This window comes from Mycetomoellerius zeteki, unplaced genomic scaffold, assembly GCF_001594055.1.
Source record: "Mycetomoellerius zeteki isolate Tzet28-1 unplaced genomic scaffold, Tzet1.0 scaffold179, whole genome shotgun sequence".
In the NCBI taxonomy this organism is placed as follows: Eukaryota; Metazoa; Arthropoda; class Insecta; order Hymenoptera; family Formicidae; genus Mycetomoellerius; species Mycetomoellerius zeteki.
Window position 1 is genome coordinate 846,224 of NW_017256747.1, and position 11,705 is coordinate 857,928.

Sequence of the window (11,705 nt, forward strand, 5' to 3'; positions counted from 1 at the left end):
AGTTAAATAACAATTGTCTACGTACATATACATTTTAATTTCGAAACAACTCAATTTCGAAAAATTACGACAAACATAACTGTTTCAAATTACTTACAGAATAGCATAAATATTTTCCTTATCCAGCCTAAAGATAAGAACTTCTTCCTTCGCACATAATCGCCCGCTGCTGCAAATAATACTCCAGCACCTAATCTAGCTATGTAAGGTAATCCAGTTATTGCGCCACCCTACACATAATAATATTAGAAATGTCTTTAGTAATGATAAAGTAAAATCGTTTTACAATTGAAACAATCTTTATGTGTGAAACAAAATCATAAAAAATACCGATTTCATATTGAAACCAAGGACTTCCAATGTGTATTTGGGTCCATTTGTAGCGATGAAATAAATACCCCACATGTTTGCAAAATGGGCCCACAGTAATACTAGGAACGGTGGAGATGTAGCGACTGCTTTCACCGGTAATTGGACCTGTACAAGAGTTACAAACATTAGTTTATTTTATAATTATTTATTTTATTTTTTATTTTTTATCATTTAATATCCAATTTGACGAAGAGTGTGTGCGTGCGTGCGTGTACATTCTTCGTCAAATAATGTATTAAGTGATAAAAAAATAAAATATAAAAGAAATAATTATTATACATGTCATACTTTTTGTTTCGAGACGGTAGTGCCTATTTGTTCCCTTATATACGTTTTTTCCTTTTCTGTGATACCAGGATGCAAATCCGGTGTATCGTAGATTAGAAATACCCACAAAACATAAAAAACTAACATAAGCCCGCTTGTAACATAAAATGCAGCTTTCCATCCATAAGCACTGATCACCGCACCACATAAAGCGAATGTTACCACGGTTCCGAATGGACCACCTTAAAAAAAGAAAACAGTGTAAATATATATTAGGTTGTCAAATATCTCCCTTCCGCTTTTTTGTCTTTTGAATTTCGCGGCTATGTACAAAGCGCTACAGAGGTCGTATCTGGCAATACTATACACCATTTCAAAGGTCTTGACATAACCTACAAAAAAGATAAAGAAATGAAGAAAAGAATAATACCTTGCATAGTCCACACAAACATGCCTTTCTCACCAGGAGGTACCCATCTGGCAATCATCGCGTGGAGAGCAGGATAAACAGCGCCCTATAAATTAATATTAACTATAGTCTTACTGAAAATTTACGTATCTCACTTCAAAATTTATATGATTTATATAATGATATTAAATATAATAATATACTTAGAAAAGATATATAAAATGTTTAAGTAACTTACTCCGAAAAATCCCATTACAAAACGAAGTGCAAAGACAAAACCATAATGAACACTAGCAGCCCAAGGCATCAGAAGATTTAATACTGCGGGTATCAATGTGGCGAATCTATTGTCACAAAGGTAAAGAATGAGTACAATAATTATAGACAGTTGATTAACAATAATTAATTTATTTCGATTATAATACTTACGCTACTACTTTAGAACCTCCGTATTTTTCAGCTAAAAGCCCAGCTGGTACACTAGCCGGTAGGACACCATAAAAATATCCAGATAGCAATAGTCCTTGGATATGTTGATTCCATTCGAAACGTTCTCCAAACTAAAATGTAAGAACCGATACATTTATAATATTACAGAACGTATACTTTTTTATAACAAATGAAGGGTGGACTTTGAAAAAAGTGAACCCTCCAATTTAGTTGTTGATTGGAATTCTGTTGTACTTTGGTGTGTATATTCGCAATATTCTTATCAATAATTAGTGGATTGACAATATATTCTCGTGCAAATTTTACATGCAGACTTACATCTTTAAGCGCGACACTATTATTGCTTTTTATATTTGCTACACTGCAAGCTGGTCCAACGCCACCATCTTTGCGTGTAGTGTTTACCATGGCGACAATAGATATGGATAAATTAGTACGAATGACATAGGAGAACATACAAGCCAAGAACATCATTGCCCCGAGAATTCCTCTCCGAGGGATCTTTTCTGTAACACACGTGAACACCTATTATTATAGAGAGTCAGTTAAGATAATAATTATATCAATTTACTAAATATAATATATTTCTCAACGACATAATAATAATGTATTAACAATTCATAATAGTAATTTAATAGACAATTCAATATATTTAAAAAACAATTTTTTTACGAACTTATAATTATTATTAAAGTAGTATATCAATTTTAATATCATATTTGCTTACATCGCGTGGAGTTCTAAAAATTGGAATTAAACATATAATTAAAACGTAATTGTTATACGAAAATTTATGTGTATGTGTGGCATATGTGAGCGGGATATTGATGTAGTGATGTGTCAATGATACATAAATTATCTGTGTATAAAGGCTATTTACACTATAACTAATCGTTTTTAGGATCCCCAAGCTAACGAAATACGACATTTATAAGTTGTAAATTATTTTAATTATTATTACTATTGCAATTAATAAACTTTTTGCAATATCTTAATTTGTTGTTAAACTACTTGTGTATATTTCATATCGGAATAATGTAAGAATGATCATTGTAAGTTTGTTCGCGTCGCAAGCTCCAACATGCTCTTACCATAGCTCCTACTCACTCTATAAAGCGCGTTGGAGTGAGTAAGAGCTATGGTAGGAGTATATTGGAACATGTTGGAGCATGCAACGCAAACCTTGTATAACGCGAAGCATTTCTGTTCGCTCCGCTATAACGCGAAATCGAGAATGATCTTTGAATCGGCACATAATATCTAATAATCTTAAATAAAAAATGAACGATGATCTTCGACAATAAGTCGTCATCTCGTTAAGTACATGATATCCAACGAAAGTGCAGATGCAATTTGCGTAATCGTTTTGCGATACATACTATTAAAAAACAAAAACTCCAATGGAAAATAAAATAAAAAAATATTTTTAAAGATAAAACTTATACATATAAAGATAATTTCTATCATTTTTCATTAAATTATTTTAGTTTTAATAAGTTAATATTATATGATAATAATTTTATTATTATCACATTATCCTTTCATTTATTATTACAATTTTGTAATTTAACATATATACTATCTCACTAAAACACATAGTTAATAATGTTTTAAACTACAAAACTAATTAAGATGCAACTCGTTAATACTCGTAACAACCATGACCATATTTCAAGAGAATCTCATTCAAGGTAAAGCATTGACGTATTACTTCAAAAGGTTACGGCGCAACTGTGCCTGGTCGAGCAATTTTACTTCTCTCTTGTATTAACGATTGCACATAGTTTTATGGAATTGCTGATAATTGTAGAATACGAATAGGTGGAAATCAAATCGAAAATAGCTGTTATGTTCATCATAGCTCATTGCCTAGTATTATATGGATATTTTTTTCATCTTTTCCATATCGCACACACATACACGCACACACACGCACGCACGCACGCACACACATGTATACATGTATACATATATATATGGAACGTTCCACGTCACGGGGACAAGTGTCTGGGCAAAATTTATGAAGTCGAAATAACACGTTCGAGGGCTTAAAATTTTCGTTTTTATATGTGGTTTAAGGAAAAACTTGGCGTTTTTTTAAATTCAAAGCGGCTGCTCCAATATGGCGGTTAGAATGAATAAAAAACTTATGAAAATTATAGAAAACGCGTTTATTTCATTGATCAGGTGGTCCAAAATTCATTTGATTTTCATGAAAATCGATATTTGAATTTTTCAAATCATTTATGAACAATATCCATAGTCTTATTTCCAAAATTCGAAATGACGGATCCAGTATGGCGACTGTATTGAATGAAGAACTGACTAGAATTCTTAAATCATTAATCAAGTAGTTCAAAATTTATTCAATCCTAAAAATCGATATCTGAAAGTTTTTCGGGTCACTCATGAATAATCCGCAGTCAGATTTCTAAAATTTAAAATTATTCGAAAAACCCACAAATATCGATTTTCATGGAAATTGAATGAATTTTGGACCACCTGATCAATGAAATAAATATTTTGCGACTTTTGGTTTTAAATCAATAACTGTTATTGAAAGATGAAACACTTAACATTATATTTATATCTTATTTCAATGATAAATAAAATTATAAGTACTATCTTCTAATTCTTGATTTAATGGAAACAATTATTATGCTATAAATATATAGAAACTTAATTTTATTTAGAATTGATTTTTTAATGAATTACGTAATCTATGAATAATTCTTATATGCAGTATCTTATTTTTATATATTATTGTTTTCATGTCGTTTTAGTTACTTCTGTAACATTTATTACATTCTGTATATTCGTTTGAACAACTATGCGTATGTTCAAAGTTCAGAGAACGACGCGCGTTTAATAATAATCGACAAAAACGCGATATTGTATATTTACACAATGATGTAATGACATATGCAAATATAATCGCAAGCTACGATTTAAATTATATCGAGTTGCATTTATAAAAAGAGTAAGTGTGCAACATCATTATATAAATATGCAACGTCATTATACAAAACGATAAAACAAACAATATTTTGAATCACCGCTTCCCGCTATAATACAATACTTTTTTGTACAACTGCGTACTGATAGATCATATACTATACGAATCGCAATAATATCAAGAGACACGGTAATGTCTCGGCGCTAAGCCAAGCGCCACTACCGTGGTAATTAACACTAATACATTAATACTAACACGTACATACACATCTCTCTCTCTCTCTTTCTCTCTCTTTTGCTCAGTAATCACACAGAGATTTCATAGAAAAAATATACATGAGATACAAAATATAATAGTTCAGATAGCTAAATCACATTAGCATTCTAGGTAATTTCCTACGCATTAAACGCAAGTCATTTATCTTATTAACATGCGGTTCGCATAGCTGTGAATATATAATGTGTCCAATATCTATTGTCCTAACTATTATATTAAAAAGAAATCTATTAAACAAAATTTAAAATGTTTTATGTATAGGAAGCTAAATTTTCTTACAACTCCAGGTAAATCATATTTTTAAACAATTTTAATTAAAAATTACATTGTCGAAATATATAATGCTAGGAAATGAAGAAAACAAAGAACAGTATTTTCGGTAATTATTCGGATTAACGGACACCGCGCTAATGACTTTGACCTTGACACATGTTATCAAGGTCATGATCTTCAAAAGGTTTTAGGTGGAAGTCAATATTCGTTCAAAAGTTATTAACAAATATAATTTAAAAAATGATGTCTTTCATATTTCTGCTACATAATGACAGGCATATAACTTCCCATGCCAAGGGAGGTTCACTCCACCTCCCCCTTCGCGTGGAAAGTCGAGCGCCCTTAGGCAGGAAGGGTATAGGGTAGTTTTTAATATTGTATATGATAAAAATAAGATATTGTTTTTTAAACTTTATTAATTACTTTTAAGCGAACAGCGACCGACACCTAAAATCTTTCGAAGGTCACTCAGGATCGTGATCTTGATAAGATACGTCAAGGTTGGTGCAGTGTCCATTAATCCGAATAATTCCGTATTTTCTTATAAATAATTTACTATTGAAAATAAAATAAAAATAAAAAATTCACAAATTTAATTGTCAAAGAATTCAAGCACTAATAACAAATTATAATGATTTTTTATAAAATTATTCCTAAATAACCAAATTGACTTTCCAAACCCGTTGCATATCTACTTCTCAAAAAAAACTCATTAAAAATTTTGATTGGTGTTTCTGCTATACTTTGTATAGCCTGCACATCGATCAACTTCGATAAATCGTATGTACTAAATATTGATTCGTATTATATATATATTTTTTTTTAAACAGACAATGTACCAGCATTGGATGACCGTGGACGAGCAACTTGCCTATTCCATAAGTCTATTTTTACAAAATGAACGGCGCGAAATAGCAGCTCGAATTACAGCTAGTACGAAATTGAAGACGTGGATAGAAACGCTTGGATAAAACACTGTCGGAAAAATACTAATACGTTACACGTGACGGGTACGCGTTCGCATAATACGATGCGCAATGTTTGCTAATTTGAATTTCCATTGGATCGAACGACGTGTCGCAAAGTCATGTGTATCGCCTGATGTTGTGCATTGACTACTCCCTGAAATCTTTGTATAAATGTGCACGCACGCAAGTGATTATGTAATGCTTATCATTTCAAATTATTTTCATCACATAGAAAGTTTTCGTAACTAACAAAGTAATGTAAATCTGTGTAATTGTGTGATATTTATAAAAATTCACAGAGCCTTTTTCGAGAGAAACATACCTACATTCTTTTTTTTTATACGATTTTTGCTAAAATATATTGATATAAATAAAAACACGTACCTCTCATATTAAAAGAAATATTGATACACGAGACGAGTTGTAGTTCCGTTTTATCAATGTGCAATTGTAATTTTCCATAACCAAGTCAATTATTTGAATCATTATTCTATATTTAACTATATAAAAGCATATATGTGCAACTTCGGAATTTGTTTGCTGACGTATAAGAAATACTAGCCAATATACATATATTGGCGAAGTTATTTGAATACTGACCTATCGCAACATTTAATATGGAAAACTTGAAATTGGTATAATTTAAATAATATTACAGATACTAAATACATATTCCTTGATATAGACTGACATAATCTCTATATAAAAATAGTATTACAACTTTATTAATAAAAGATACATTACATTTGCATTTATAGTATAACATATGGTATTTACGAAACCAATATATCAGTTATAAATATTGGAATAATAGGGTCTTAATTTCCAAGAAACTTTATATTTAATTGAAAATAATAAATTAGTACATATCTAACCTAATTTATATAAATGATATAAAAAAATAAAAATAAAAATCGATAAATACCAGAAATACTAGAAATATCATAGTAAAGCAATAAAAATGTAAGACAATAAATAAGAAGCAATGCCTATCGTTTGTTATTGAAAAATGTAAGACATTAGATCAAATCACAGCTCATTACGCAATTAATAATCATCAGTCAGTACTTACCATTAAACTTCCGGAAGAGAGCCATTTTCGCTGTTTGCTGCGAATGTATGTCGCAAATGTGTTATCAGTGTGAGAACACGAGATACTGCGCACACGATGCTAACGAGCAGAAAGAAAGGTCTCACGTTCGATTCTTTAGAGCTGCCAAGCGCGAATTCTCATCGATCGGCAGTCGACTTCGCGACTGAGTTTAGAACTCGCTTCCCGCTTTTCGGTGTTCAATCGATTCACTGCCGGCAGCGTTGCGTCATGTCATCCCGCGGGTTTTGAAGTCGGTGGACGTGATGATGCTTCTCCACTTTTGCTATACCTACGCGTTTGACGTCAACACACTCGACACGATACTCGACACTCGGTCCTCCGGGATACTTCGGTCACGAGGATGCCTGAAAAACACGCGGCATCCGCCGTTACGCTCGCATCACGTACACCAACCCGCAATTTCTATATTTAAATTACGATACCGAAGTCCGGAGTTGTGCAATATTGTGTCGCATAACCACGTGCTGGACCGAGGAAGAGTGACAAAGTGAACTTTAAACTGGAACAGGCGCGAACTCAAAACACTTAAACGATCTAACGAGTTTAATTGTCAATTTCTCAAGGAAAGATAAAAATTATATTCTTTTTGACGAGAATTAGGTTTGAAAAAAAATATTTTCGAAAACTAGTCTTTTCATTCCTGATTTTTCTGTTGTTTTAGATGATACTGTTTGTTTTATAAAATTTTATGAAAAATGAATTTGAATAAAAATTTTATTAATTGCACTGTACAATAAAACAGTTAAGTATAACGTAATAATAATTCTGAGATTTATCGGAAGAATGAAAAAACTCTAATCATAATTTTGGATACATCAAAATTGTTTTTTATGAAAAATTAATAGGATTAGAATGCGACGCGTAGAGATATTAGTTTACAATTTTAAATATAATATGTATTTTTCACTGAAGACGATCTTATTCAAGGTTGAAACATTTAAATTTCATATGTATGTATAATTTATATATAATGTGAATAATAATTGGCTAATGATATCTAGCTTAGCTCTAATATAGTCCGTTTTGTTTCTTATATTATATTTAAATTGTTTATTAATTGTTTTCTTATCAATGGATTTTTTAGCACAGAAGAAAAACAAATCTATAGAATCCAGATACGCAAGATATCTTCAATACTTCTATTAAGAATCAAGACAAATTGATCGATTCACACAAGAATCAAAGTCGCAAAGTTAATAAAATTGTAAATTGATAAAGTTAGCTTCATGTGAGAGATATAAAGAGCAAGAATTAAATAATTTAAAGATTTAAATAATTTAAATACAATATTTCTATCTAATTTTATTTTTAGTTTCTATTCTAATTAATTATAAGAACACATTCTAATTTTAAACTTAAAATAAAGTTTTTACTTTCTTTTTTGCAATTTATATCTTTATTGTTTCCTTGTATTCTTTTACAGTAATAAGATTAATCAACATTTCAATCTTTCAGTAATTTCGTAAATTTTTAATAGAATTTAAAGTCTTCATATTAGCATTTATTTGTAATATCCTATATTTAATCCGACACGATACTAGAATTATCCGAACTTACGCAACCGAACATGCTATATGTGATACATTTACGGGATACTTGAGAATCGATTGTAGATTTTGAGAAACTACGAGTTGCTAATGAATTTATTTAATTAACTATAAGTTGAGAGATTTTTAAAAGGTTAATTGGAATTAGCGAATGTGTTTGAAACTATTGCTTTGTTGATTATTATAAAGAAAATAATGTATGGACAAACACCGAAAATTATCTCAAATACAAAACTCAATAAGAACATGATTGTTAAATTTTTCTAAACTTACTCATTGATTTATAAAGCAAAATTATATTATAAAGTGTTCGTATAAACAAAATAAATCGTAAGGCATTACGAAAATATTTTTAAAAACTGAAGTTTAAATCACACAAATCACGTAATTATGGGTCACATTAGGCAATATTGACGTACATAAGTGATACGAAAAATGCGATAAGTTTGCCAAATTTTGTCAATCTTCGATAGACTTGCGCCACGAATGTAATCCTCAAAACATTTATGTAGGGTTTTCTTTTCATTGACACTACACTTTTAACGCTAACTCTCTTTATCTCATTTTTAATCTTTTGTTTAACAATCATATATCAAATACAAGATAAGAAAAACATAAAACCAAGCGAATTATCTACTAAGCGCTGTGTAATGTCATACAGGAATATGAATCCTTGTCTTTAATTACAATCATATAAACAAGAAATGCCACATATAGAGTAGCTAGTCACTAAATCAGGTAATTATTAATACCTATATATAACTACTAATATACTATATTTCCGAAACAATAATTTGTAAATTTTAATTCGTACATTATAAATAAAGAAAAGCTATTTTAACTGTTATAATTGTTCATTATCATTTATTAATTTCAATATTCTCTTTTCTTTTATAACTAATTCTTTATGTGGCACACTTCTCAAATAAAATTAGCATTTAAAAAAATATAAATTACTTGAATTTAAATCTAATAAATTCGAAAAAGAAAGCACGTAATTTTTAATTAAATAAATTCAAATTCATTCTTCCAAGTTCCTTGAAGACTATAGAGATAATATTTGCAAATTTTTCTATTATATATCGAACATTTCCCACTAACCGCTCTCTGACCGTATCTGATATTTCTATTATCAATGAGAGAAAGCACTTTACTTCAAATTATCTTAACAGGGCACTTCCGGGTACAAATTTTACATTTGCAAACATTATTCCACTTGCAAATGTGTGAATCACTTCAATTACGTATCTATGGACGGTTGATAAAATTAATCACAACTCGCTGATTCCATGACATTCGTCACACAACTGTCTATATTGTCAGACATTTTTGCTAAAATGAATTATTTCAATCAGGTAAGAAAAACTATTGATCGAACTATGACAGATAATTCTACCGTGACATTCGCAACAATTTTCGACCTTTCGTCAAAGAGTTATGTTAGATATTTCAAGAATCGTTCAAGTTCCCACTTCTATGAAAAGCAATTATTCGTGATCTTATCTAATTTACACAATAAGCGCACAATTGCAAGAAATGTTACATCATTATAATCGTACGTTTTAATTATGTGATAATTATAAAAAAAATTATAGAAAAAATATAAAAATCGGATGATAAATTTCGCGTCAAAATTCAATGATAAGATTACAATTTTAATTTATAAATAAATATAAATTTTGGTATTTTTTTCGTGACACATGTTCTTAAAAAAAAAGCAGATTTATTGTTTTTTCTTTTAAAATAATTTATCAGTATTCGCGTAAAAATTTTATATTTATAACTTATATAATATAGTATATGTATAACGCAAAATTTTATTACATTAACAATTTTTCCGTTATTCGCGTTATTGTTTTTCCCCGAAATATCCTGTATTCTTTAGTCTTCTACTTTTTTGAAAAGTCTCATTGGTATCGAAAAAAACGTCACATTTGCAATTCTGACTAAAATTATATCTGATAAATGATATCGTACAGATGTCCTTTATTACGTCACACAGATGAACGGCAACAGGTATAATTACATGTAAGATAAATTTACACGAGGCGCATTTTCGTTATAGTATTTATGAATAGTCCGACAACAGATTGATAAGTCACACCTCTTCTATAACATGCGTTTACTGAATTTGGCAGAGTTCTCTTTCTAATTTTGTTTCGGTATAGAACATGGTATCCACATTGTCACTTATAAGTCGATTTACACTGCACGACCGAACATGTCAATGTTAGCGGTAAACATTACGTCGTCAAATGACAGTTTGATTTATTGTTAAAGTCACATTGAAGAAAATTATGTCTTTTTTTTAACTACAAACTTATTATTTCTTTCACAGACGTCATTAATTTCGTCGCGATTTTATTGCTGTAATTATTCAATGAATCTTTCTTATTCGATATATATTAATTCTTGTATTTTTTTGTTGTGAATTATAATTAAATTATATTAAATATTTATTACAATTATGCTATATAAATCGTATATAATATTATATTATACTAAATATTTTTATTAAAAAAGCTAAATGCTTTTGATTAATAGCAATGAAAATTTTTTTGAAACGACAGAACCTAATATCGCTCTAAAGCACCGCTTAGAAATGACCAAATAATTCTTTCGTCGCCAAGGGCAATGACGATTGAATACAATGAACTACTGACGCCGCGGCAATAAGCAGTAAAAGGCTTTCATTTACGAGTCAGCGGCGACTCGAAGACAAACTCGAATAGGATCAACTTCGATCTTGTTAACTCACGACTTATAACCGATTTTCTCTTTTATCCCATACTTGTCGCCCGTGGGAAAAATTGCGCGCGAAAACGGCTTTATAAGGATCGATAAAGGCTGTCCGGCAGGACGCGCAGTTGAAGCAGAAAACACTGCCACGTGTATTTCGATACGAGATGCGTACCTGGGAATCTAATTTAACCGTGAACGAATATATCATCGTTGACGTTGACGGTGAGATTTTCACGGACGCGCGTTTCTTTCGTTACTGGATGGTCTCAATTTCGTTCTTCACCATGGACACGACGGGTAACAACCAAAACGGTCGGAGCTCAGAACAAGA

General features: G+C 30.4%; 2 protein-coding genes across 5 annotated transcripts in view; one reads left to right on the top strand and one right to left on the bottom strand.

The window, feature by feature from the left end:
* Positions 1 to 2,304, top strand: part of LManII (Lysosomal alpha-mannosidase II) — a 19,251-nt gene extending 16,947 nt beyond the window's left edge. For both annotated transcript variants that reach the window (XM_018446317.1, XM_018446316.1), the window contains exon 18: positions 2,289 to 2,304. The gene's annotated coding sequence lies outside the window, so the exon portion shown is untranslated. The remainder of the gene's footprint in view (positions 1 to 2,288) is intronic.
* The window catches only part of LOC108721665 (sialin), a 12,806-nt gene extending 1,101 nt beyond the window's left edge, over positions 1 to 11,705 (bottom strand). The window contains exons 1-9 of one of the 3 annotated variants that reach the window (XM_018446318.1): positions 11,547 to 11,705; positions 7,044 to 7,429; positions 1,817 to 2,004; positions 1,478 to 1,608; positions 1,287 to 1,392; positions 1,070 to 1,154; positions 661 to 881; positions 331 to 477; positions 98 to 230 (exon numbers count right to left, since the gene is read on the bottom strand). In XM_018446318.1, coding sequence (XP_018301820.1) covers positions 98 to 230; positions 331 to 477; positions 661 to 881; positions 1,070 to 1,154; positions 1,287 to 1,392; positions 1,478 to 1,608; positions 1,817 to 2,004; positions 7,044 to 7,068 — 1,036 coding nt within the window. In that variant the 5' untranslated portion in view covers positions 7,069 to 7,429; positions 11,547 to 11,705. The other 2 variants (XM_018446320.1, XM_018446319.1) reach the window with 2 other exon arrangements.